The sequence below is a fragment of the Chelonoidis abingdonii genome, chromosome 15, assembly GCF_003597395.2.
Source record: "Chelonoidis abingdonii isolate Lonesome George chromosome 15, CheloAbing_2.0, whole genome shotgun sequence".
Classification (NCBI taxonomy): Eukaryota; Metazoa; Chordata; order Testudines; family Testudinidae; genus Chelonoidis; species Chelonoidis abingdonii.
In genome coordinates this window covers 13534458-13557926 of record NC_133783.1, presented here as the reverse complement: position 1 = coordinate 13557926, position 23469 = coordinate 13534458, and the positions used below count along the sequence as shown (strand labels likewise).

General features: G+C 41.5%; 1 protein-coding gene across 1 annotated transcript in view; it reads right to left on the bottom strand.

The window, feature by feature from the left end:
- WAPL (WAPL cohesin release factor) overlaps positions 1–23469 on the bottom strand; it is a 119607-nt gene that overhangs the window by 25588 nt on the left and 70550 nt on the right. Inside the window, exons 5-7 of the mRNA XM_032776734.2 lie at positions 15248–15343; positions 2423–2575; positions 2027–2163 (exon numbers count right to left, since the gene is read on the bottom strand). Coding sequence (XP_032632625.1) covers positions 2027–2163; positions 2423–2575; positions 15248–15343 — 386 coding nt within the window. The remainder of the gene's footprint in view (positions 1–2026; positions 2164–2422; positions 2576–15247; positions 15344–23469) is intronic.

Below are 23469 nucleotides of genomic sequence, written 5' to 3'. Positions count from 1 at the left end.
TTTGGTGGGGAAAGTTTGGAATAACCAAATCACTTTTGAACTAGAGAAAAAAAGAGGACTCTGCCCACCAAACCATCAGGTACGCACACCTCTCTTACTCCAGATCCTCTCCTCCTGTATCAATATTCAAAATGCCTGCTTAGAATGGGTAGTCATGGATTTGGGGGTGTTTTTGTTCCTTCTCTTCCCTCATAGACAATTTTTTTTTTTTTTTTTTGAAGTGTGCTTTTCATAGCTCTAGTTATGACTGTTTGAATTTTCAGGTGCATCCAGCACAGCCTATCTAGGTTTTACAAAAGTGTTCCTTTAAAATGTGTGAAGTTTCTTAGCGCTATACTCAATTTTGTTTTAAGGCCTTCTTACTTTTATAATAAAAAATTAAAAGCGTAAATGTCTCCAAAGGTGCAAGAGAAATAAAAAAAATCCTCTATAAAACCAAAGCAACCTTTAAAAATCATATGAGATCATGTTTAGATCTTTTACAGTCTCCAATCCACAGCAAAAACATTCAAAGAGGTTCAGTTTGACAACAAGGCTTCTAATTCTCCTAAGTCTATTGTTATCATTACCCCTATATATCGTTTTCTTTGGAAACGCACACCTTGCAATTCGTTGACTGAACTTTCCTCCAATGAGTACAAGTTAGGCCCTACATAACTTTAGAAGTAAAGAACAAGATTTAAAAGAATTCTGAAAGTTTGTGTATTGAATGTGAATAGGGATGTAAATACAGTTTAAAAAGTTAACCATTTAAAAATATTTAAACAGTTATCTGATTAAGCGGCTAGGGCTGGGCCTGCTCCAGCTGGCACAGGGCTGCTGGGGTCGGCTGGCCAGCCCAGGGGTTAATGGTTAAGGCGGGTTAACTGGTAAGACTAATGCTCACTGGTTGACATTTTGCATCCCTAATGTGAATAACTTAATTCTAAAATTCTTAGTTATATTGTTTATTTACATAATTGCATATATAAACAACACAAAACAGGAGGATTGAGATTTCTGCAAGTTATGTTAAATCAATCAACGTTACTGCAATTCATTGAGTTACCTGGAGAAAACAGTTCATTTAATATCTGCTTTTTAAAGTTCTGTAGCTGTTTGATACATCTCAGGATGCCAAATAAAATTTCACTGTCATCTAAATCTACAGTTCAAGATTTTCTTCTACAATAACTGCAGTTTTGCCACAGCTGTACACAAAGAATTATACCAGTATGGAAAATAAAAGGGATTTTTATATCGCTATAGAACCTTCTCTTTGGTATTTTTAGATCCACAAACTGTAGAAAACAAATCATGAATAAATATCTTCAACATGAGAACTTATACATCTAATTTCATTTTTGTTAAGAACAGGATTTAACTGTACAATGCAGGATGCAAATCTAGAGATGAGCAAAATTTAACAAAAGACTGATTATAATCTAATATTCATGTTTTACACTGTCAGAATTCTAACAAGGATTGCTAGTTAACCCTAGGCCTGCAAAAGCTGCAGTGAGCACCAGTGTTGGCTATAGCATTCTCAATAGGAAATAAAGAACAGACTGTTGGCAGAATGAAGGAAACCTCAGCATGATATTATAATATCACTGTCAGTAAGTGTCTGGGGATGCTTTACACATATATAAATAATTATTTAAAAACTGAATTTTCTTTTAAAGAACAGTGGATAGATGCTTCCTCGCTTATAATCATATCTAAACAAAGAAAAGTTAACAAAGTGTAATCTTTGTCATCAAGCAGTACAATAGTAAATTTGGGGATGTAATTTTACTGCACAAAATCCTCTTTTATCCTTCACCACATTATACATTCATACTCATGATATTCTGTAAATGTCATCTCCAATATTTTCAGATGTATTTTTTTTTTTTTGTTATTATTGTTCCAGGCAGACACTCCAGGTAACTACTACTAACATTTTAAAAGTCAGATTCCATATTTAATAGAAATATATTTAACTCACTTTTTTCCTTTGAATACAATATATACATACAAGATATTTTATGTTAATATCTCTCACCTAAGGCAACGTGTGTTTAGAGGCTGATTGCTCTTCAGTCCGCTTAGCAAGTACTCAATATCATCTGTGAACTCTTGATTTTCACCAAATTCCACTACATCATTGAAGTGCTTTACATGCTGAACAACAGTGTATAACTGGAAGATACAAATATATTTTGAACACAATAAATTGCTGTTGGGATAGATTACAAAAATTAACACATTTAATGTTATCGTTAAAAAACAAAACAGATTTTAATTAATATTTTACTGAAGACAATTTAGGTCATTCAACTAATCAGACATAAAACCATTAACTTTAATGATGAAAGCTAAAGCCTCACTTTGACACTATTCCTTCAGTATATATTAGAAATACCAATAATTACCTTAAAAATGTCCTGAAAATACTTACTTCTTTGTCTTCTTTCCTACATTTCAATGCAGTTACTATCTCTTGATAGGGCTGAGTAGGTATTGTCACAGTTTTTATCACTTTGGGAGGTGGTGCAGGAGCCTTAAAAACTCCATCATCTTTATGAACTGCCTCCTTTGAAGATAGCCTTACCTATCAATAAGAAAGTGCTTAAATGGGCAGACGTTTTGAGTGTGCAGACAAATACCAGATACATACGGAAACAGAGCTGAGTGTGAAATTTCAAATTCAAATCTTGAGTTTTCTAAGACAGAGGCGTACCTGCACCATTCATCAAATTTGGAATATGCCAGATCACTTAAATGGTGCTTTAAATATGAAAAGCTTTATTTAAGAAAGAGAGAGACAGGGTCTGGTGGGACTTCAAAATTAAAAGAGCAGGTGGAATCTTTTGCACTGATTAACTGATCACCAGGGAAGGTAAAATTACCAAGTTTGGTCTTTAAAAAAAAAAAAGTTTAAAATTCTTTGTTGCCTTTTACTACTACACTGACCATCTTACTTCCTGGAGGCTCCAAGCATTACGGAGCTGCTTGCTATATCCAGCCATTAGCACACTTTCCACTAGTCCTGATATGGGTATGACGCTGAATTTTTACCTTTGTCCCAACACGGGTGGGTTGGAAATTATATTACCTAAAATTCTCACCACTGGTTACTAGAGGCTGTTATTCTAGTTGTGGCTGCAGCTAGCAGGAGATTTGTCTCCTGCCATTGACCACTGAAAATGTTTCCTGCAGGCAGGTGGCAGGCTTCCCAGCTTCTTCCCTAGCATAAGAGAACATGTACACAGGAACTGTTGTGGGGCACTGTGGAAACCTCAATAGATTTAGGATGCTTCCACAAATTAATGGTATTCTTCCTGCACTGGTTTTATATGTACTCATATTTATATTTTGGCACCTGTGAATTTTATTCTTTGAACCTGAACTAATGTGGACTGTTTGTGGTTGACCGATAGAGTTCCAAGGAGTGGCACGTGGCTTACAGTACAGCGATGTTGTGTTGGACCTGAGGCTTGGAGTTGCCTTTGACCAACCAGTCATTGAGGTACAGGTAAATCTGGATACCCCGATGCCTGAGGTAGGCCGCAACTACTGTCATGCACTTGGTAAACATCCTTGGTGCTGTAACTAGGCCAAACAGAAGGACCACAATCAAGTAGTGGGCCGAACCAACCGTAAAACAGAGAAAGCATGTGTGTCCTGAGAAGATCACTATGTGAAAGTATGCAACTTTCAGGTCAAGGGTGGCATACCGGTCTCCTAGATCCAGGGAGAGGATAACGGATGCCAGGGAGACCATGTGAAACTGTAGCTTCTTTAGGTATCTGTTGAAGTCTTGCAGGTCCAGGATGGGACGCAGACCACCCTTGGCCTTTGGGATTAGAAAATAATGGAAATAGAAACTCTTGTTCCAGTAAAGAGGCAGGACCTCCTCCACTGCCCCCAGCTGTAAGAGCCCCTGAACCACCTGCTTGAGAAGACTCTTGTGAGAAGGGTCCCTAATGATGGAAGCGGGGGGGGGGGGGGGGGGAGAGGAAATAAATTAGAGGGTGTAGTTGTGTGCCACCGTACTGAGGACCCAGTGGTTCAAAGTTATCACTGAGCATGCTGGGAGGAAAGGTGGTTGCCAAAAATTGGGAAAAATCGGATCCAGGGAATAGACTGGTAGGTCGCCCTTAGGCGTACCATCGAAATGACTTTTTAGCTCCTTGCTTGGAGTGGGTCCAGCCTGACTGTACAGAGGGTGGCTCGTGTGCAGCCTATAGCCCTTGGGGATTTTCTGTGACGGGTCCTGCCGGGGCTGGCTCCCTTGCCCCTGGGGTAGTTGCAGTTTGAACCGCTTACATGCCGGGACCGGAATGTAGAACCCCAGGGTTTTTAAGGTTGTTTGGGAGTTCTTCAGCCCATGTAATTTGTTGTCTGCCTGCTCTGCAAACAGGGCCTGGACGTCGAAGGGGAGGTCCTGAATCAACTGCTGAGCCTAGGAGGACAAACCGGAAAGGAGCAGCCAGGATGCTCGCCACATGTAGATGGCAGATGCCACGCTGTGGGCGGCGGAGTCTGCTGCGTCAGACGCCGCTTGAAGGGCCGCCCTGGCAGCAGCCATGCCCTCATTGAAGATTGCCCGGAATTCTTTACAGGAACCTTCTGGGAGGGCATTCTTGCACTTGCTTGCGGTTTGCAGCATATTAAAGTCACAGCAGCCAAGGAGGGCCTGGTGATTGGCCACCCTCAACTGTAAGCTAGACGAGGAATAAATTTTCCATCCAAACAAGCCCAGTCTCTTAGAGTCTTTATTTTTGGGGTAGCTCCGGGGAGCCCCTGGCATTCCCTGTGGTTAACTGCCTCGACCACCAGGGCATTTTTGGCAGGATGGGAGTAAAGGTACTCATGCCCCTTAGGACAAAGTACTTACCTTCTACCTGTTTGGAAATGGGGTGCAGAGAGGAAAGGGTTTGCCACAAGGCGTTGGATATCTTCAATACCCCTTTTGGGGTCTTACAAAGGTAGCCAGCCAGTCAGGCAGCGGCATAGACAGCTGCAGCGGCACAGCAGTCAGCAAACAGAGCTGTAAACGGGAGTTTCAGTGGGAGTTTGTGGGGGAGACCTAGGCAGAGAAACTGACAGCCTAGTGAAGAGAGTAGGTGGTGGTCTGCCGGTGTTCTGGTGCCTGTTGGGGGTTTGTTTTGGTTTCTGTTTCTTGGACTAACAGGTTTTATGTGGGAAGACTATGACCAATACAGAGGCAGCAGTGAAAGAGAATGCGGATGTCTAGATGTGGAAGCTGTGGCATGTACATGATCCTGGAGGGGGCACCTGAAAAGAGATTCATCTGCATGAAGTGCCGCCTGATAGAGCTGATGGAAGAAAAGATCCGAGGACTGGAGATGCAGGTGGAAACTCTGGCTGAGTTTAGAAGGGGATTCAAGCAGATGAGGAGCAAAGACATGAAGAGGCTGAAGGGATAAGCTCAGACTTGCAGATGGAAGCTGGGCCAAAGAATTCTGAGGGGAGACTGCTGGGTGAGGAAAGCGGACAGTGGAAGCATGTGACTAAGAGAACCAGGCAGAGGAAAAAAAGACAGCCAGTGAAGGAGAAAGAGAGCTTAGGAACAGGTTTGCAGAGCTGGAAAATGAAGAAGGGGCACAGCAGGTGGTTGCTGAAGGCGAGAGGGCAAGGAAAAAGGAGAAGAGCAGCTAGTCCTACAGGAAGCGGGGAAGAGTCAATGGAGACAACACCAAATATGAGCCCCAGGAGGATATGGGATGGGTTGTGAAGGATTACAAGGGTGAATACGAATCAAGAGGACTTGCAGCCAGTGGGAGCAGAGGATAGACCGGAGAATCACACTGTCACCAGGAAAAGGCAAGTCTACGTGATTGGAGACTCCTTACTGAGAAGGATAGACAGACTTGTAACTAGAGCTGATCCGGAGAACAGAAGGGTGTGCTGTTTGCCGGGTGCTAAGATACGGGATGTGGACTTGAGGCTGAAAAGGATCCTAAGGGAGCAGAAAAGAATCTGTTGATTGTCCTTCATGCGGGAACGAATGATACAGCTAGATTCTTGCTGGAACGTATCAAGGGAGACTATGCCAGACTGGGGAAGACGCTTAACGAAATCGAGGCTCAGTTGATCTTCGGTGGGATTTTGCCTGTTCCTAGAGACGGGCAACAAAGGTGTGACAAGATTATGGTGATCAACAGATGGCTCAGGCAGTGGTGCTATAAGGAGGGCTTTGGGATGTATGGCCACTGGGAAGCATTCATGGACAGAGGACTGTTCTCTCGGGATGGACTTCACCTGAGTAAGGAGGGAAATAGACTTCTAGGATGGAGGCTGGCACAACTGATTAAGAGAACTTTAAACTAGGAATTTGGGGGAGATGGTTGGGAGATGTCCAGGTAAACTCCATGCCGGAATTTAACAGTGAGAGGGAAGAAAAAGTAAGAGAGGATACAGTTGTGGGCAGGAGAATGAACATAAGGAGGAAGGGTAGTGTAGATACCAGTCTAATAGGTGATACTGGTGGCAGAATGTCTGTGCCTAACCGGGTAAAGAATGTCAGTGAAGCCAAACGGCAAAAATTAAGATGTCTGTATACTAACACGAGGAGCCTAGGTAACAAAATAGAGGAACTAGAGCTACTGGTGCAGGAAGCGAAACTGAATATTACAGGGATAACAGAAACATGGTGGAATAGTAGTCATGACTGGAGTACAGGTATTGAAGGGTATGTGCTGTTTAGGAAAGACAAATAAAGGCAAAGGTGGTGAGTAGCATTGTATATCAATGATGAGGCTAACTGTAAAGAAGTAATAGAATGGATAAGATAGTCTGTCTGGGCAAAAATCACATTACGAAAGAAAGCTACTAGAGCCTCCCCGAGGTAGTGCTTGGGGTGTGCTACAGACTTCCGGGATCTGATTTGGATATGGATAGAGACCTCTTTAATGTTTTTAATGAAGTAAACACTAATGGGAATTGTGTGATCATGGGAGACTTTAACTTCCCAGATATAGACTGGAGGACAAGTGCTAGTAACAATAATAGGGCTCAGATTTTTCTGGATGTGATAGCTGATGGATTTCTTCACCAAGCAGTTGAACCAACAAGAGGGGATGCCATTTTAGATTTGGTTTGGAGGACCTCATAGAAGAAATGGTTGTATGGAAAACCTTGGTTCGAGTGATCATGAGCTAATTCAGTTCAAACTTGATGGAAGGATAAACAAACAGATCTGGGACTAGGGTTTTTTATTTCAAAAGGACTAACTTTAAAGAATTAAGGAAATTAAATAGGGAAGTGGATTGGATTGAAGAACTTGGGGTTCTAAAGGCGGAGAAGGCCTGGAATTACTTCAAGTCAAAGTTAGCTATCAGAAGCCCGCATCCCAAGAAAGGGCAAAAAAATCATAGGCAGGAGTTGTAGACCAAGCTGGACGAGCAAGCATCTCAGAGAGGTGATTAAGAAAAAGCAAGAAAGTCTACAAGGAGAGGACGATGGGCGGAATCAGCAAGGAAAGCTACCTTATTGAGGTCAGAACATGTAAGGATGAAGTGAGAAAGGCTAAAAGCCATGTAGAGCTGGACCTTGCAAAGGGAATTAAAACCAATAGTAAAAAGGTTCTATAGCCATATAAATAAGAAGAAAACAAAGAAAGAAGTGGGACCATTAAACACTGAGGATGGAATGAAGGTTAAGGATAATCAGCATGGCCCCAATATCTAAATAAATACTTTGCTCAGTCTTTAATTGAGGAGTTAGGGCTAATGTTAGGATGACATGAATGAGGATATAGGTAGATATTACCACATCTGAGGTAAAGCCAAACCTCGAACAGCTTAATGGACAAAATCGAGGCCAGATAATCTTCATCCAAGAATATTAAAGGAACTGGCACACGAAATTGCAGCTCATTTAGCAAGAATTTTTAATGGATCAGTAAACTCAAGGTTGTACCATACGACTTGATAATGTTAACTAGTTCCTATTTTTAAGAAGGGAAAAAGTGCATCAAGTAACTATAGGTCTGTTAGTTGACATCTGTAATATGTTAAGGTCTTGGAAAAATTTGTGAAGAGAAAGGTAGTTAAGGGGATTAGGTCAATGGTAATTGGGACAAAATACAACAGGGTTTTACAAAAGGTAGTTGTGCCAAATCGACCTGATCTCCTTCCTTTGAGAAGGTAACTGATTTTTAACAAAGGAACGCAGTGGATCTATTTCCTCAATTTTTAAGCATTGACACGGTTCCACATGGGGAATTATTATTTAAATTGGAAAAGATGGTGATCAATTGAAAACTGAAAATGGGATAAGGAACTGTGTAAGGAGACACACAGATCGACTGAAGGTGAACGTCAGGAGGTTACTGTGGAGTTCTCAGTGGATTCAGTTTGGCTAAATCTATCTATACCTTTTTATTACTGTCTTAGCACAAAAAGTGAAATGCTTATAAAGTTTGCAGATGACAAAAGCTGGTGAGTATTGCTAACGAGAGAAGGCTGGATATCATACAGGAAGATCTGGGATGACCTTGTGAAATGGAGGAATTATAATAGCGAGAAATTTAATAGTTGAAACGTGCGAACGGTTCATTTAGGATTAAAACAACAGAAACTGATTCATAAGCTGGGAAGCATCCAGTGTAGAAGTAACAGAGGAGTGAAGGACCTTGAGTATTGGTCTGATCACAGGCGATGACTATTGAGATGCCAATGTGATATGGCTGTTAAAAAGCTATACAGTTTGTAGTGATGCATCAGGCGATTTCCAGCAAAGATAAGGAGGTGTTAGTACTGTCTATACAAGGCACTGGTGAACCTTATCTGGAATACTGGCATGCGTCGTTCTGGTCTCATCCATGTTTAAGAAGGATAGATTCAACTAAGAACAGTCAGATGATGGGCTACTAGGGAAAAATCAAGGATATGGAAACCTTCTTTATGAAAGAGACTCAAAGACTTGCTTGTTCAGCCTAACAAAAGAAGGTTTGAGGGAGATACGATTCTCTTTCATAAATATATCAGAGGGATAACATATTAGGGAGGGACGAGGAATTATTTAAGCTTAGTACCATTGTGACACAGAACAATAGATATAAACTAGCCGACTAGGAAGTTTAGACGTTGAAATTAGACTGAAGTCCTAACCATTACGAGGAGTGAAGTTCTGGAACCATCTTCCAGGATATATGGGGCAAGAGACATATTTGGTTTTAAGACTAAGCTTGATAAGTTTATGGGGGGATGGTATGATGGGGTACTAACTTCCAGCACAACTTTGGCAATTATTCTTTGATTATCAGGAGGTAAGTCATGCCCAGTGGTCTGTGATGGGATGGGATCCGATGTTACTACAGAGATTCTTCCTGGGTGCTGGCTGTGAGTCTTGCCCACATGCCAGGTTTAACTGATCACCATATTTTGGGTCAGGAAGAATTTTCCTCCAGGCAGATTGGCAGGAGGCCGCTGGAGGTTTTCCTTCGCCTTCCTCTGCCACCATGGGCACGGGTCACATTGCGAAGGATTCTCTGCAGCTTGAGGTCTTCAAACCACAATTTGAGGACTTCAATAACTAAGACATAGGTTAGAGGTTTGTTATAGAAGTAGATGGGTGAGATTGTGTGGCCTGCATTGCGCAGGAGGTCAGACTAGATGATCATAATGGTCCTTTCTGACCTTAAAGTCTATGAGTGAAGGGGAAGGGCCACCCTAGCAGGGCCTATGGAGGAGAGGATGTCGAACAGCAGTACACTTGCTCCTCCATCTCTTCCACCTCCAGGCCAAGGTTGGACGTGACCCTCTTCAACAGTTCCTGGCATGCCTTCGCATCCTCCTGAGGAACCAAGTGAGGGGGTTCTGTGATGGCCTCCTCCAGTGATGAGGAGGCGGCGGTGGCGGCTGGTACTGCGGGTTCCACATCACCCATTGGTGGTCCAGTAGGCTGTTTCCCTCGGTCCACATAGACTTGCGGGGTCTTATCTCCTGGGGCCTCAAGCACTGGAGGGAGTTGGGTCATCGAGGCCATAGGCCTATCCAAGGCTCTAAACACCGAGAGGGGAGGCTGGGAGGGCTGGGTGAACCCCCATGGTTTCCAGGGGTACCACAGGGCGAGCCACTGGGTCTGGGCCATAGCGAAGGCTTCGGTACCGACGATGCAGGCAGGCACCGAGGATCTGGGAGGCTGCTCTGCTGATACGGAGCCTTACTCCGTACTGGAGCCATATCCGTAGCGACTGCTATCCAATGACCTGGATACACTGAAGCACTAACTCCGTGCATGGTGATAATCGCAGTTGCATCTAGAGGAGGACCAGTCCGAGCAGAACATGCGCTTCCGTGGGGACCTCGGTGACCAACAGCACTCGGCGGATCTGCAACGTGAGACCAGCGATCTATGTCTTGCACTTTGAGACCAGTACCGGGATGAGGAGTGGGACCTGGAGGTATCACGGGTCGGGCAGGATCTCCCCGAATACGGTGACACCTGTCTCGGGGATCATTGGAGGGACCCACGGCTACAGTCCTCCAATCATTCACAGAATCTGTAATGGCGTTCCAGTGACACAAATGGCCAGTCCTGATGTTCCTGCCAAGGACCGCGTGCCTCTGTGCGTCTGCGCCAGGTAACCAGCAAGGTCTGCCTCAAATCCCGCTGCCAGTGCCCAAGGTCTGGTGACCAAAGAGGACTCTGATGTATCTGCCTCCCTAACTCCAAGACACGACGGCTTCGAGCAGGTGAGTGGTGGCGCGATGTCCTCCACAATGGGGAATGGTATCATTGGGACAAGGGGTGGATGGAAAGGTCCCAAGGAGGGCTTAGGTCTCGGCACCTCTGAGGCCGATGTGGGCCGCACCGGCAGCGTGAGGATCTCCTGCACAGCCTGGAGAGCTTCAGTTGTCAACAGCACCTGAAGCTGACGAAGGCCAGGCTTCCAGGCAAGGAATGGGGTGGGCTGCATCTCACGACATGAGCTGAAGTCTGACTTCTTGATAGGGGAGATGAGCTGCCCGCTGCAGTTCTTAGCTTATCCCCAGACCTGTCCTTCCCCTTGTGGGGAGCAGGAGACCATCCCCTGCCGGCCTTCTTCAGCTTCCTGGCCGGGGCTGTAGATCAATGCCAGCTCATTGATGGCACCGGCGGGGCACTACGCCCTGATGCCGCGGTGCTAGGTGCTGAGTCAGACCTTTGCTCAGGGTCCAGAGTGAGCGCCGGTTCCATCAGGAGCACTTTGAGTCTGATCTCACACTCTCTCTTAGTCCTGGGTTTAAAGGACTTACAGATTCAACACTTATCACTTATGTGCCCTTCACGAAGGCACCTGAGACAGCTACTATGATGGTTGCTCATGGGCCTGGGCTGTTTGCAGCGATCGCAGGACTTAAAGCCTGGGGACCGGGGCATGCCCCGTCCCCCATCTAAGTGCCCAACAGGACTAACAAAACTCATAACTACTGCTAAGGGCTAACTAACTCAGCTATGTACACTAACTTGACAAGAACTCTGGTTTGTACGAACAAAGCATAAGCAACGCTAATAAGAGCGGCGAACGTTCCATGCACCATCACTGGCGACAAAAGAAACTGAGGGTAGTTTTTGTTGAAGGGATCATGGCCCTGAGACCACTCCAGAGGGCACCAGAGCCACTCCTCTATGGATACTGCTAAGGGAAAAACTTCTAGCACTGGTGCATGTGGGGAGCACACACTCCTAATGTGGAATGGACATGAGTAAGCACTCAACCAACCACCCAAGGCTGTAATATTAAGTGCTGATCCTGAGTTGGACCAAGTAAGCTGGTATGTACATTGCCTCCTTCGGGACAGCAGACCTGAAATTACTGTGTGTGTGTAGTGGATATGGGGATGATCGCTACAGAACGAATGCTTCAAAATGCTCTGGGTCTGAAGTGTACCTACCGTTAACTGCAAGGCAAAGTAAGGGCTGACACAGCACTGAAAAGATTGTTTGGGTGGCTAACCGACTGGAAGTGTCAGGCAGTGGATACCCAGTTAAGCACAAGCAAGTCTCTCTCTCTTGTTTGAGGCAAGAGGGTAGCAAGGTGACTTGCAATCCTGGGTATCCCAAAGACTATCACACTGAGGTAGCTGGGGGATGGGTGGAGAGGCATGCATACCTTAGATCAGGGGAAGGCAACCTATGGCACATGTGTCAAAGGCAGTACGTGAGCTGATTTTCAGTGGCACTCACACAGCCCGGATCCTGGCCACCAGTCCGGGGGTCTGCGTTTTAATTTAATTGTAAATGAAACTTCTTCAAATTTTTAAAAACCTTCTTTACTTTACATACAACAATAGTTTAGTTATATATTATAGACTTATAGAAAGAGACCTTCTAAAAATGTTAAAATGTATTACCAGCATGCAAAATCTTAAATTAGAGTGAATGAAGATTCAGCACAGCCTGCCTAAATGGTCTGTTCAGGATAATAGAACGGGTCCCTGGATTCCCAGTCTAACGCCGCTCTGGAGCACTACAGATAAAATTTCTTGTTCATCTGTGAGGCAAACAGATCCCAGGATGGCATTTCCCACTGGGAAAAGATGTCATTCAGGATGGAATTGAGTATCTCCTACTCATGGTCTGTGGAAAACTCCCTGCTGAGATTTCCTGAGAATTCTGTACACCTGGTAGGTCTGCTGCTGAAAGCATGATGCAGATACTGATACATCAGTTCCATATTCTCACTGCCTCCATACAGAGAGGAATGAGATTTTGCTCCACACTGTTGTATATATCAGGATATAACAAAACCCTGTAAGCGGGAAGGAACCTACTGTACAACGGGCAGACTGCTCTCAGTTCCAGGAGGTCAATATGCATGCTGGCCTCCCGAAAAGACATGTGCCTTGGACAGTGCGACTCTCCATGTAGGCTCCCCATCCTATGAGGATGCACCTGTGATTATGGTTGCGTACCATGCAGATGGAAGGAAACACACACCTGATCCATTTTTGTCCACCGTTGTCACCTTGGTATTTATATTCTGTTTGGTGAGTAAACAGATCAGAGCCAGGCCTGCAGGCAACAGAGATGAATCCTGGCTAATGGCATTACATAGGTATACACAGCCATGTCTGTCTTTCCCTACTATGAAAAATGGACCATGGTCTGATCATTGGCTATCTTATCAGGCTGCGTGGGGCCTGGAATCTGTTGACAGGAAGGTAGACCTTTGCTGGCACTGAGTTCAGGGAACTCCTATAAAGTCTATGGCTTTTGTGGGAATCAAAATGAGCTTTTCCTTGTTCATACACCCCAAGGATGCCAGAAAATGAAGGAAGAATAGTATTGTTGACTGGACCTCCTGGCTAGATATGCTCATCAGGCACCAATCGTCCAGACATGGAAAAAATGATGTAGCCATTCAGAGAAGAACTTTGTGAAGACTCTGGTGCTGTTGCCAACCTGAATAGGGTCACACTGACCAGGTAGTGCTCCAGTCCTACCCAGAATTTGAGGAACCTCATTGAGAGCATGTGGGAAGCAACTTCATAGGCATGGACCAACTGACACAAATCTCTAGTCTCAGGCACTTGCAAACCCATGTGCGGAATATACATAAGGACAAGTACTTTTAGAAACTGTCATTTCTCTACCACTCTAAGGAATCAATAGCAGCATTAGTAGCTATCAAAATTAAGGAGGCAGTCTCATCCAGTCCAGGAATCACCTATGAACTTTTGGACCACAGGGGAATCCCACAGCTATTCTTAAACCTTGGTCATATAAACTATAAAAATAAAGCCAATAACTTTTGTTACTAAAAATACCTTTGAGAGCACGCTTTCTTATCCAGTGACTCAACGTATACATAGACCTCTTGGACAATGGAAGACATGTTTGTTTTCTTGTGACAGTAACGATTCCTTTAGAGGACTGAGGCTAATCAGATCTCTACCATATTCCTGAAGTAATATTTTGACGGTCAGAATCCCAAATATTAAGTGAAAAATTGATGAAAATGAAAAGCCTATTCTATACACTATGAGGCCTCTATCTCTAATCTAGAGAGACTAGATTAAAAATGTTAATTATCTAGCAGTTTATATTAAAAAAAAATAGAAAGATTTAGAGGCCTCCAAGATTTTGTATCTAAGAAGAGCTATGAGCAAAAAAATCAGTTTTTGCTGTTATGTGAGTAGCTGATTTGAAGGCTGACCTTGTTAATTTATGCAGTGCTATCATGGTGCTTCACAAAATAATGACTCAGCCAAAGGTTTAGCGTATTCAGTGAACAACAACAAGTTTCAGTCTAGATTTATAAGTGTTGCGCCTCACTATAGTTTTTGTTGAAGGGATCATGACCCGGAGACTTTACCTTTCCCCCCCGCCAATAATGCTAATAACTAAGTTATTTTTAAAAAGTGATTTAAAAGTCCCAGGCAAAATAGTTAACATTTTAGGGAGGCTCCACTATAAAAGGCAATGGTGACTGTGAAGTAATCAAGAAGGATCCAGATCCAATAGGCTAAAGTGGTCAACCTCAAAACAGAAGAGTGGAGGAAGTCAGGCTCATGTGGGAAATAACTGAAGAATTAGGGGAATGGATGCCGAGGGTATAGCAGTATTAAATTATTTACACTTTGATTACTTCAGTGGCCTGAATATAAAACAAAAACAGAGTCACTAAAACACAATTCTCTTCACTTAAGTGACAGCTTCCAGATAAATATATAGGCCAAAAGCACTGGATTCTGTTTAATGTAACTGTTGACTAACACTGAAATTGACGAGTCTGGCCAGCCAGCAACCAACTCCTTTTCTCTCTCAATGACAATCCACTGATACGTTCCTACTTGGAACAGACTGTATTCAGAATTATTTTTCATTAAGAATGGTTCATGGCACTTAGCCTTCTCCTCTCACCAACAGTTTTTGTGGACATTTTTGTTAATGTTTGATTTGTTCAGTCTATGTATCCTAGATATCAGAGCAAAAAAATTGTTTCTTAAAACTGTCTTATACAACTCGTTAGAACAATTCACACGTCATTTAAAATACTTGATTTTCATATTTAAAAAGAACAATGAAATCAAGTTTTTAACTCTGGTAATTTTTTTTTCCTTTAGAATTTACTAGAGGATTCTCCCTCCAATTCAATTTCTTTTGACTCTTACACCCAGTGGCTAACATGACCATTTGGACTTCATTCTGAGTTACTATTATTACCCTTGCTAGCCTGTCTTCATCATTTGCAAATATTGGTCAGCGTTTAGGGAGAATTAATAAAGTTTTGAAGAAGAAGGAAAAAAAAACACAGCCTACTCACTGGGATGGGTGGAGTTTTCAATACTGGTTGTGCCGGTAAAGCCTCTGACTCTGGCTGGTTCCAGTGCCTAGCATTATACACAGCTTTTGTTGGAGACTGAAAAATAAAATAATTGCTTGTTATATCTTAATAGAAATGTAGCACTATCAGTGAATATTTTACCAACAAAAAGAAATCTCATTTCTTAACATTTTATACCTGTTAATACTTTAAAAAAAACAAACTAAATGATGTTTCAAAATTAACTTACCTCTTTTCCTCATGTTCTCATTGCAACATCACAGGAATTTTACTTTAAATTAAGTTCCTTTTCAATACAAATTACTTGACACGGCTTTAAGCGGATTTGACCCCTACCGTTCTAATATTAAGAATGAAAGGTAACATTCATTTCATGTTTTCAGGTGTAAAACCATGACTTTATGAAGAATATAACATACATATTTCAAAGTGAATATCCTTCTGATGATGTCTACGTTACGCTTCTTTTAAATTACAATAATTTTCAGCATTCCCACTGATTTCTATTAGACAAACTTATCTGTTATACATTACCAGCAGACATATACACTGAAGATTTAATTAAAAATGTAAAGCCAATATACTTGGATCTGATCATTTATCTTAAATTGATGCATTTCGATTTGAGAATTTCTCTTATCCCATTGGTACAGCCACGTGTTAAAATAGTTAGAATTCTTTCTAACTGCTGCCCATACATGTGTCAGGACAAACCAAAAAAAGATATATAAAAATGAAATTTTCCTCAGTAGTTTAATGAAAAAAGCTTAACACATGAAATAGCAGTTAAGGATAAATATACTAATATGATTTCTTTTACATATGCCTGGAAATCTGGTTCATAAACATAATTCAAGCAGTAAACTACATATTCTATTTTTCCGTTAGATAAGCCCCCACTAATCATGTGAAGTAGCTTTTTCCTCTTGTATTAAAACTATTTTTAACGTTTAAAAATGACCAAAAAGGGAAGCCGTGCACAAGAAAAAAAAAGTCTTGTGCCCAAAAAGTAATGTAAACCTATGTCTAAAAACCCTATTCTTACTGGACTATGCATGCTCTCTTTGAAGGTGTAGTAAACATAACATTATGTACACTGGTAGGTTTCCTACTATCACAAATTTGAAGATTTTTGGGGAGGTCAGGAACAATCATAGAATATCAGGGCTGGAAGGGACCTCAGGAGGTCATATAGCCCAAACGCCTGCTCAAAGCAGGACCAATCCCCAGACAGATTTTTGCCCCAAATCCCTAAATGGCCCCCGCAAGGATTGAACTCACAACCCTGGGTTTAGAAGGCCAATGCTCAGACGTGGAATTTCTGCTGTGTCACGTACACCAATTAGCTGCATTACTGTTAAACATTTGTATAGCACCACAATTTTTCACTGCTTTTTAGAGAAGAGAAAGATGGCTCCTGTCCCACAGAGCTTACAATCAATACATATGAAAAAAAAAAAAAAAAAAAAAAAAAAAAAAAAAAAAAAAAAAAAAAAAAAAAAAAAAAAAAAAATTAAGGAAAAAAAGAGGAACAATAGCTGAAATTAGGGCTCCAATTATGTGATTAAAGGTATGTCTACACTGCAATTAGACACACACGGCTGACCCACACGAGCTGATTAAGGCTCACAGGGCTCAGCCTGCAGGGTTATTTAATTGTGATGTAGGCTGCAGGAGGGGTTTGGGGTCTGGCCCAGCACTGCTTCCCTAGAGTGGCTCCAGGGTGGAAGCGGCACGCACCGGAGCCAGGGCAGGTTCCCTGCCTGCCTGCCCGCCCTGGCCCATGCCACTCTGGGGGTGGTAATCCCACAGGCCGGATCCAAACCCCTGAGTGGTCAGATCCAGACAACGGGCCATAGTTTCCCCATCCCTGTATTAGACCCTGGTAAACTGAACTTTCAAATTCTGGAATTTAATATCTAGGGAAATGGAGCCCAATAACAAACACATACTGCTTTATAATGACCAAAACTAGTCTTTCTAAAGACCCAATAAAATTCATTCATAGTTTCTTATTTTTAAGATCACAATCAAATATCAGTGTGTTAAAGGTAGCCCCATTTAAGTAAATAATTTTCTGTATGCTAAAAAAATGGGACATTTTCTGGAGCTTTCTTTTCTTTTTTTAAGTTAAAGTGAAGCGGGTAGTCATAAAAAATAAGGGATTATTTGGTGCTTGCCAGGAGATGTGGAAGATTTTCCTTCATCTCTAACTCAATCCTGACATGTAATCCCCTGTATTTCCAATTCTGCATTTCTAAAATTTGGATTACTAATCAAGACACGAGGATGTCTTAACATTGATGTAGAGTAGTCCACAAGTAACTACAATACAGCCAAACTGTCATTTGTGTCTGAAGACATGTGAGATAGAGCTTCCTAGATTCAAATCTACAGACCTGCTTTAAGGAAACCAACTCCACCCCCCCCCCCCCCCCACACACACACACTTCAGTACAGAATGTACTTAGGGTCAGTTTCATCTTAGAATTGGAGAGGAAAGTGCACGACTCTGCATAACTTTGCAAGAGTGGTCTCAATTTACAGGACAACGGCACTGCACATAAACATGTTAAGAAACACTCTGATTACCCAGATAAAGTTTCTTCAAGTGTTTGTATAAAAAACTCTGTTAATGCCTTTCCATTAATGAAACCTAGTGACAAAAGTTACAAATTGTAGAAAGGACTATTATAAAATGGCTACCCTAAAGCAAAAGAAAAGAGATTGATTTAAATGGTCTCCCATCAAGGAGTCTGAACTTGAACTGAAAGATGTATTGTTCAAATTTTCCCATCATGGACCATTGCTGCCTCTTAAACTACCTCTCACCTCAACAACTTCTAAATAATCCCATTTGCAATGACATACCTTCCCTGTGGTAACCTCTAGTACTTCATTAATCTGCACATTTATCAAACTGATTTCATCACCCCTAGATCCCTTCAGTTCCTGGTCCAGATTACTGTGTGCCATGTTAGCACTACACAATTCAGTAGAAGCAGAGATCCAAGTACATTCACTCCTGCTTAGCTTCAACTCTCCTCTCCAGAGCCCTATTTTCTTGTGAAATATTTTTTTGTCAGCTGTTGATTCCAGTTCTGCTGGTGCTTCAGATCCTCTCTTAACCCTTATATAACTGAAGCAATCCTAGTGGAAGCTACTATGTTTTCTCCCCCTTAGCCACTGCTTCTACAGGGATATGGGCTCTTCCTTGCAACAGAGTAAGGATAACTGAAGAATCAGCTGTGAAGAAGTTATGAATGACCATCAAGTGACCAGTAATTACCAGGCCGACTACCATTTTGGAAATTTGTTTTATGTTAGTCTATGGCAAAACTGGAGCTGAGAAACAGACCATTTAAACATAAACAATGTTGATTTGGTAAGCCTATTTTAAAAGGATTGATCAAGGAAAGAAAAAGCTCACCTGCTCAAACAGTTCAAAATGCCAGATTTCTCAAAAAAGTTGTTACAACACTGACTTTTTTTTTTTTTTTTTTTTTTTTTTTTTAAGAGAACACACAACCTTCACAACAATTCCATAGGGATTACAGGCTCACAAAGTGATTAACCTATCATTTTTTCAATTTTCTTACACAAAGGATACTACAAAACCTATTGATATCTAAAATGAGTTAAAATGATAGCCTTGTAATATATTTCCTATCTCACTGATTTCATCTGCATTTCTGCCTGAATTTGTCTCATGTATAAAAACTAGATTGGGATTTTGGGGTGCTATAAAATAATGACCTAGAGTGAGATTTATAAAGGAAGCTTAGTGCTGCGTAACAGGAAGTACAATGTATAAAGTTGCAAAAACGACAGTGAAACAGTGACAGATATAGTTAGCTGTATCTTTTGATGAAGAGCAGAGTGGAGAGATCTTCACTCTCCTTCATCCATTAAATGTGTAAAGCTCTGCTTATAAAAATGACAGCTGCTGTTTTCATGCAAAGGGGGAGAGATAGCTCAGTGGTTTGAGCACTGGCCTGCTAAACCCAGGGTTGAGAGTTGAATCCTTGAGGGGGCCCACTTAGGCATCTGGGGCAAAAATCAGTACTTGGTCCTGTTAGTGAAGACAGAGGGCTGGACTCAACGACCTTTCAAGGTCCCTTCCAGTTCTAGGAGATATATCTATCTCCAATTATTATTATATATTATTTATCAGCTGTTTGAAACTATAAATGCCTCAGTGAGGATATGAAGAATATAATATTCTGGGTGGTAAGGGTGTCCGGTTTTTTGGATGGAGTAGCACGCAAAAGCAAAACTAATACCAATGATTTCATAATATGCACAGTTGTGGCTGTCAATTTGAAAAGATCATTTCCTAATGGTATATACTATCGGTCATGCTTAATTTCTATCCCCCAAAAGCTTCAAAGTAGAAATTTCGAGAGCTAGCATTCTAAATATATCCTTGTGAAGCATAGCCTGCCATTCACATACGTAACAGAAAATAAAAGCCAGTGGCATGAGCCATGATGAAAATGCTGGCAAAAACAAGAAACGTAGGAACTACTGGCAGACAAAAATGCTGTCCAAGATATAGGGCACAACCACTGCCATGGTGTATATAATGGAGAAAAAAACATAGCATTTAATTTGCCTGTTAAAAGCAATTGATATGATTATATTAACCGTTCATCAACGTTTTATATTTAATATCCAAAATTTAAGACATTTTATAAGCTAACACGCTAAATTATTTGAAAGTCAGGATTCTATGTGTCTATTTTCTCTTTTTTAAAAAAAAAAAAAAAAAACATTAAAGAGAGTTCATCTTGTGTGCATTCACCACCCTGAAGACAAAAAAGAAATTTCACAAATTTATCATGCAATACGCAAACTCATTCCCCACTTACACTGAAGTTTTCTTTGTGAGGTGAACAAATGTTTAGTCAGTGCAGAGAAAACCAATGTCACCTGAAAGCACAAGAACAGTACACTAACACAGGATGAAGAGTTGTGCTATAATATATGCTGTGAATTCTTCAGCCAAAATATTTCCTTTGGACTAGAATCTGCCAGCAACAGTGTAAAAACAAAGTTTGACTCCTAATCTCCAGGGGTTAAAATGTGAATTTAATCTCACTATTTGGATTCAAGTAATGGAAAGATGTTTGACGGTCACTTTTTGGATGCCAGGTACTACTAACTGATAGCTGCTAACTCATTTGAGTAATTTAAAGCTACAGTATTTATAATAAGGCCAATAAAAAAGGTTTCAAGGTAAGTTAATTCATTATTCTTTGAATAAAAACCTTTGTAATTAAAACTAATATACTAAATATTGATATTTGTCCTGAAAGTACCACATAAACTTGGTGTACTGTATATGATGACAAAGTAATGTATATGCTTCAACGTAAGGGGATGTGTAGTTCAAAGTGATTAGTACTTCATAGCTGAATGTATACACCTTGGCTGAAGACAGCATCATGACAAAGTTCCCTTATTCTCAATTACTATCACAGCCTACTATAATCCTCAGATATCGGCAAGCAAAACCAGTTTTTCTTGAGTCAATTGCTAAAACATTTAACACGATCAAAGATCTTAAAGATAACTTCTCCAGTCATTACTTTGACTAAATATAAACCTTGCACCTAATATCTGTTCCTATTTCTGCCATTAGTGACATGGGGCAGAACTTTAGTGATATTTTCATATAGAATGTAATGAGAAATCAGGAGAATGTTTTCTCTAACTTTCATTCACAACTGCAGCCTATACTAAATGAAAATATATATCCATTAAATATTTTGATGCCATGAATACCAATGACACTTGCGAAAATGACCTCATATTCTTAAAGTATCCAGTGAACATGGTATTACAGTCAAATGAAGGAAGAAAAACTAACATGTTTCCCAGTAGTTAACATTCACCTCACCATGTGCGTATCAGAACCCTGAAAGCAGTTAATAGGGAGAGTATGTGATATGCCAGAGAGCCATTCCTTTGAATCAAAACAAACATTATCAGAAAAGCATTAATTCTCCAGTCCTATACCACACAGCTTGTCTGGACAAAGGAGAAAAAAACCCCACCCACAGGAGCGCTGAAGACATGGGAAAAGGAGTGGGGAAAGGAAGGGGAGAAAGAAACAAGTGACTCCATATAAAGGCAACATATTGGGACAATTCCAATTACTAAGGAGGGAGGAGTCAGACTCACTTCCAGCAGGAGTCGGGGCAGTAGAAGTGAAACTCTTGTACCATCTCCTTAACTCTGGTGAGGTTATCCCACCATTTCATACTTAGTTCAGACTGCACTCTATTTTTATTGACCATTTCTTTGACTCCCTTCAACACTCCCCTCAGTTACTCTCTGAGACCAGCATCAGGCTATCTGCTCTCCTTGTCTCCCCCCAAATTCCATCTTTCAGAGTAGCAGCTGTGTTAGTCTGTATCAGCAAAAAGAATATTTCATCTTCTCGGTCTTTCCTAACAGTTCATTGCCTGTTGCCTTCCCTCATCCCCACATATATTTTATACCCAAAACCACACCACTATTTAAACTTGTGTTTAGACAAGGCCTAAGAGACGCAGTCTGTACATTGGGTACGAGGGAGAAGCCCAGCTACTACTAGGGAAGCTCTACCCACATCAGAAATGTTGAGGGACTGGAAAATACTTTCTTTTGCTGGAAATTGCAAAGACAAGGGAGCATAGTAGCAAAAAGGGTCAGGCCTGACTGATTTCCCAGTAAAGACTATGAACTAAACTAGAAGAGACGAGGAATTTCAGTAAATGCAGGCCTCATTCCTCTCAAACACTCCCTTTTAACAACTTCTGGAGGAATTCCTGCCAGCTCTAATGCTGCATGGAATAGGACTCTTTTAGCTAATCCTGATCTACTCCCTTACTGAGGGATTACTTCTTGGCAACTGCAGTTAGGATGAAGCAGATTCCGTGACTCCAAAAGCAACAGACTAAGCAGTAAGTGAGCCAAAGCACTCAGTGGATGGTTTTCTGGAGCCCTGAAAACACGTCTAACTGATTTGTAAGAAGTGTATTTTGTACATTCATCTGTCCTGTTAAGTAAGCCTAGACCAAGACTGGCTATGGGAACAGTAAGAAATTTTTGGCCTTCTCCTTAGTTTGTTTGCCATTTTGGCATTCTCAACTTAAGGAAAGGCCTAATGCAGTAGGGGATTTTTCACCAAAGAGTTAACTGCATGTTGCCAAAATTATTTAACTCTGCCACAGGTAAACACACTGTACTGCTAGTCACAAGCTCAGACTACAATTTATAGTAAGCAGATTTGAAGGCAAAAGTAGTATTTCTATTCACATTATGAGCTATGAACTGCTGGCTCCCTCTGTATGGAAGTAAAAAGTCTGGTCACATGAATGACAAGAGCCTGTAGTGCTGAGTCTCTGGCAGCAGCATGACAATGGTCAGGCAGGCACTTGGGAAAAGAAGGCCACAACTTCACTCCCCCTCCCCCTGTACATGTCACCTTTAAATCATTTTAAATGAAAAACACTGATACTATTCAAGGGCATTAATCTTATTTTTGTCTTTGGAAGATGTGTTATGAGGCATCACCTCTCCTAACCACATACTTTCAAACGTACAGGAAAAGTTTGAGGTTTTTTTTTTTTGTTTGTTTTTTTTGTTTTGTTTTTTTAAAGATACTCATCTAAAAAGGTTAATTTTATTAACAGCTGAAAGACAGACAATCCAACCACAACATAAATCCCTTTCCACTTTACTTTACTGCCATCTTTCCCTTGTCCTGCAGGGTTTTTTTTTTGCTAGGACTGAGGGGGTTACCATTTTCTTTGCTCCTTCTCTCCCTGTGTAATCTTTGCTTCTGTCACCCTTGTGTTAGCTTTCTCAGCCCCACCTCTCTCTACATCCAGAAATTCTGCAGCTAACTATGTCTTTGTCTACACCAAGAGTGGGAGGACAAAGACAACACTCCCCATAGGATTGCTGTAGTTTTGAGCAATAGTTGCTTATGAACAGCGTGGGAGGGAACCTGTTCAACATATAGAGCTGGGAGGACCTCAACTCTGTCTCCACTCAGACATTGGAATGTGGGGCAAAATGGCAACACATCACACCCTGCTCACCACCAACTTAACAAGAGAAACTGGGAAAGAATACAACCTATGAGCAGAACCACTAGAACACTAACTAGGCTGCTAATAGGCCAAAGTGTTGGCCCCCACTTTCATTCT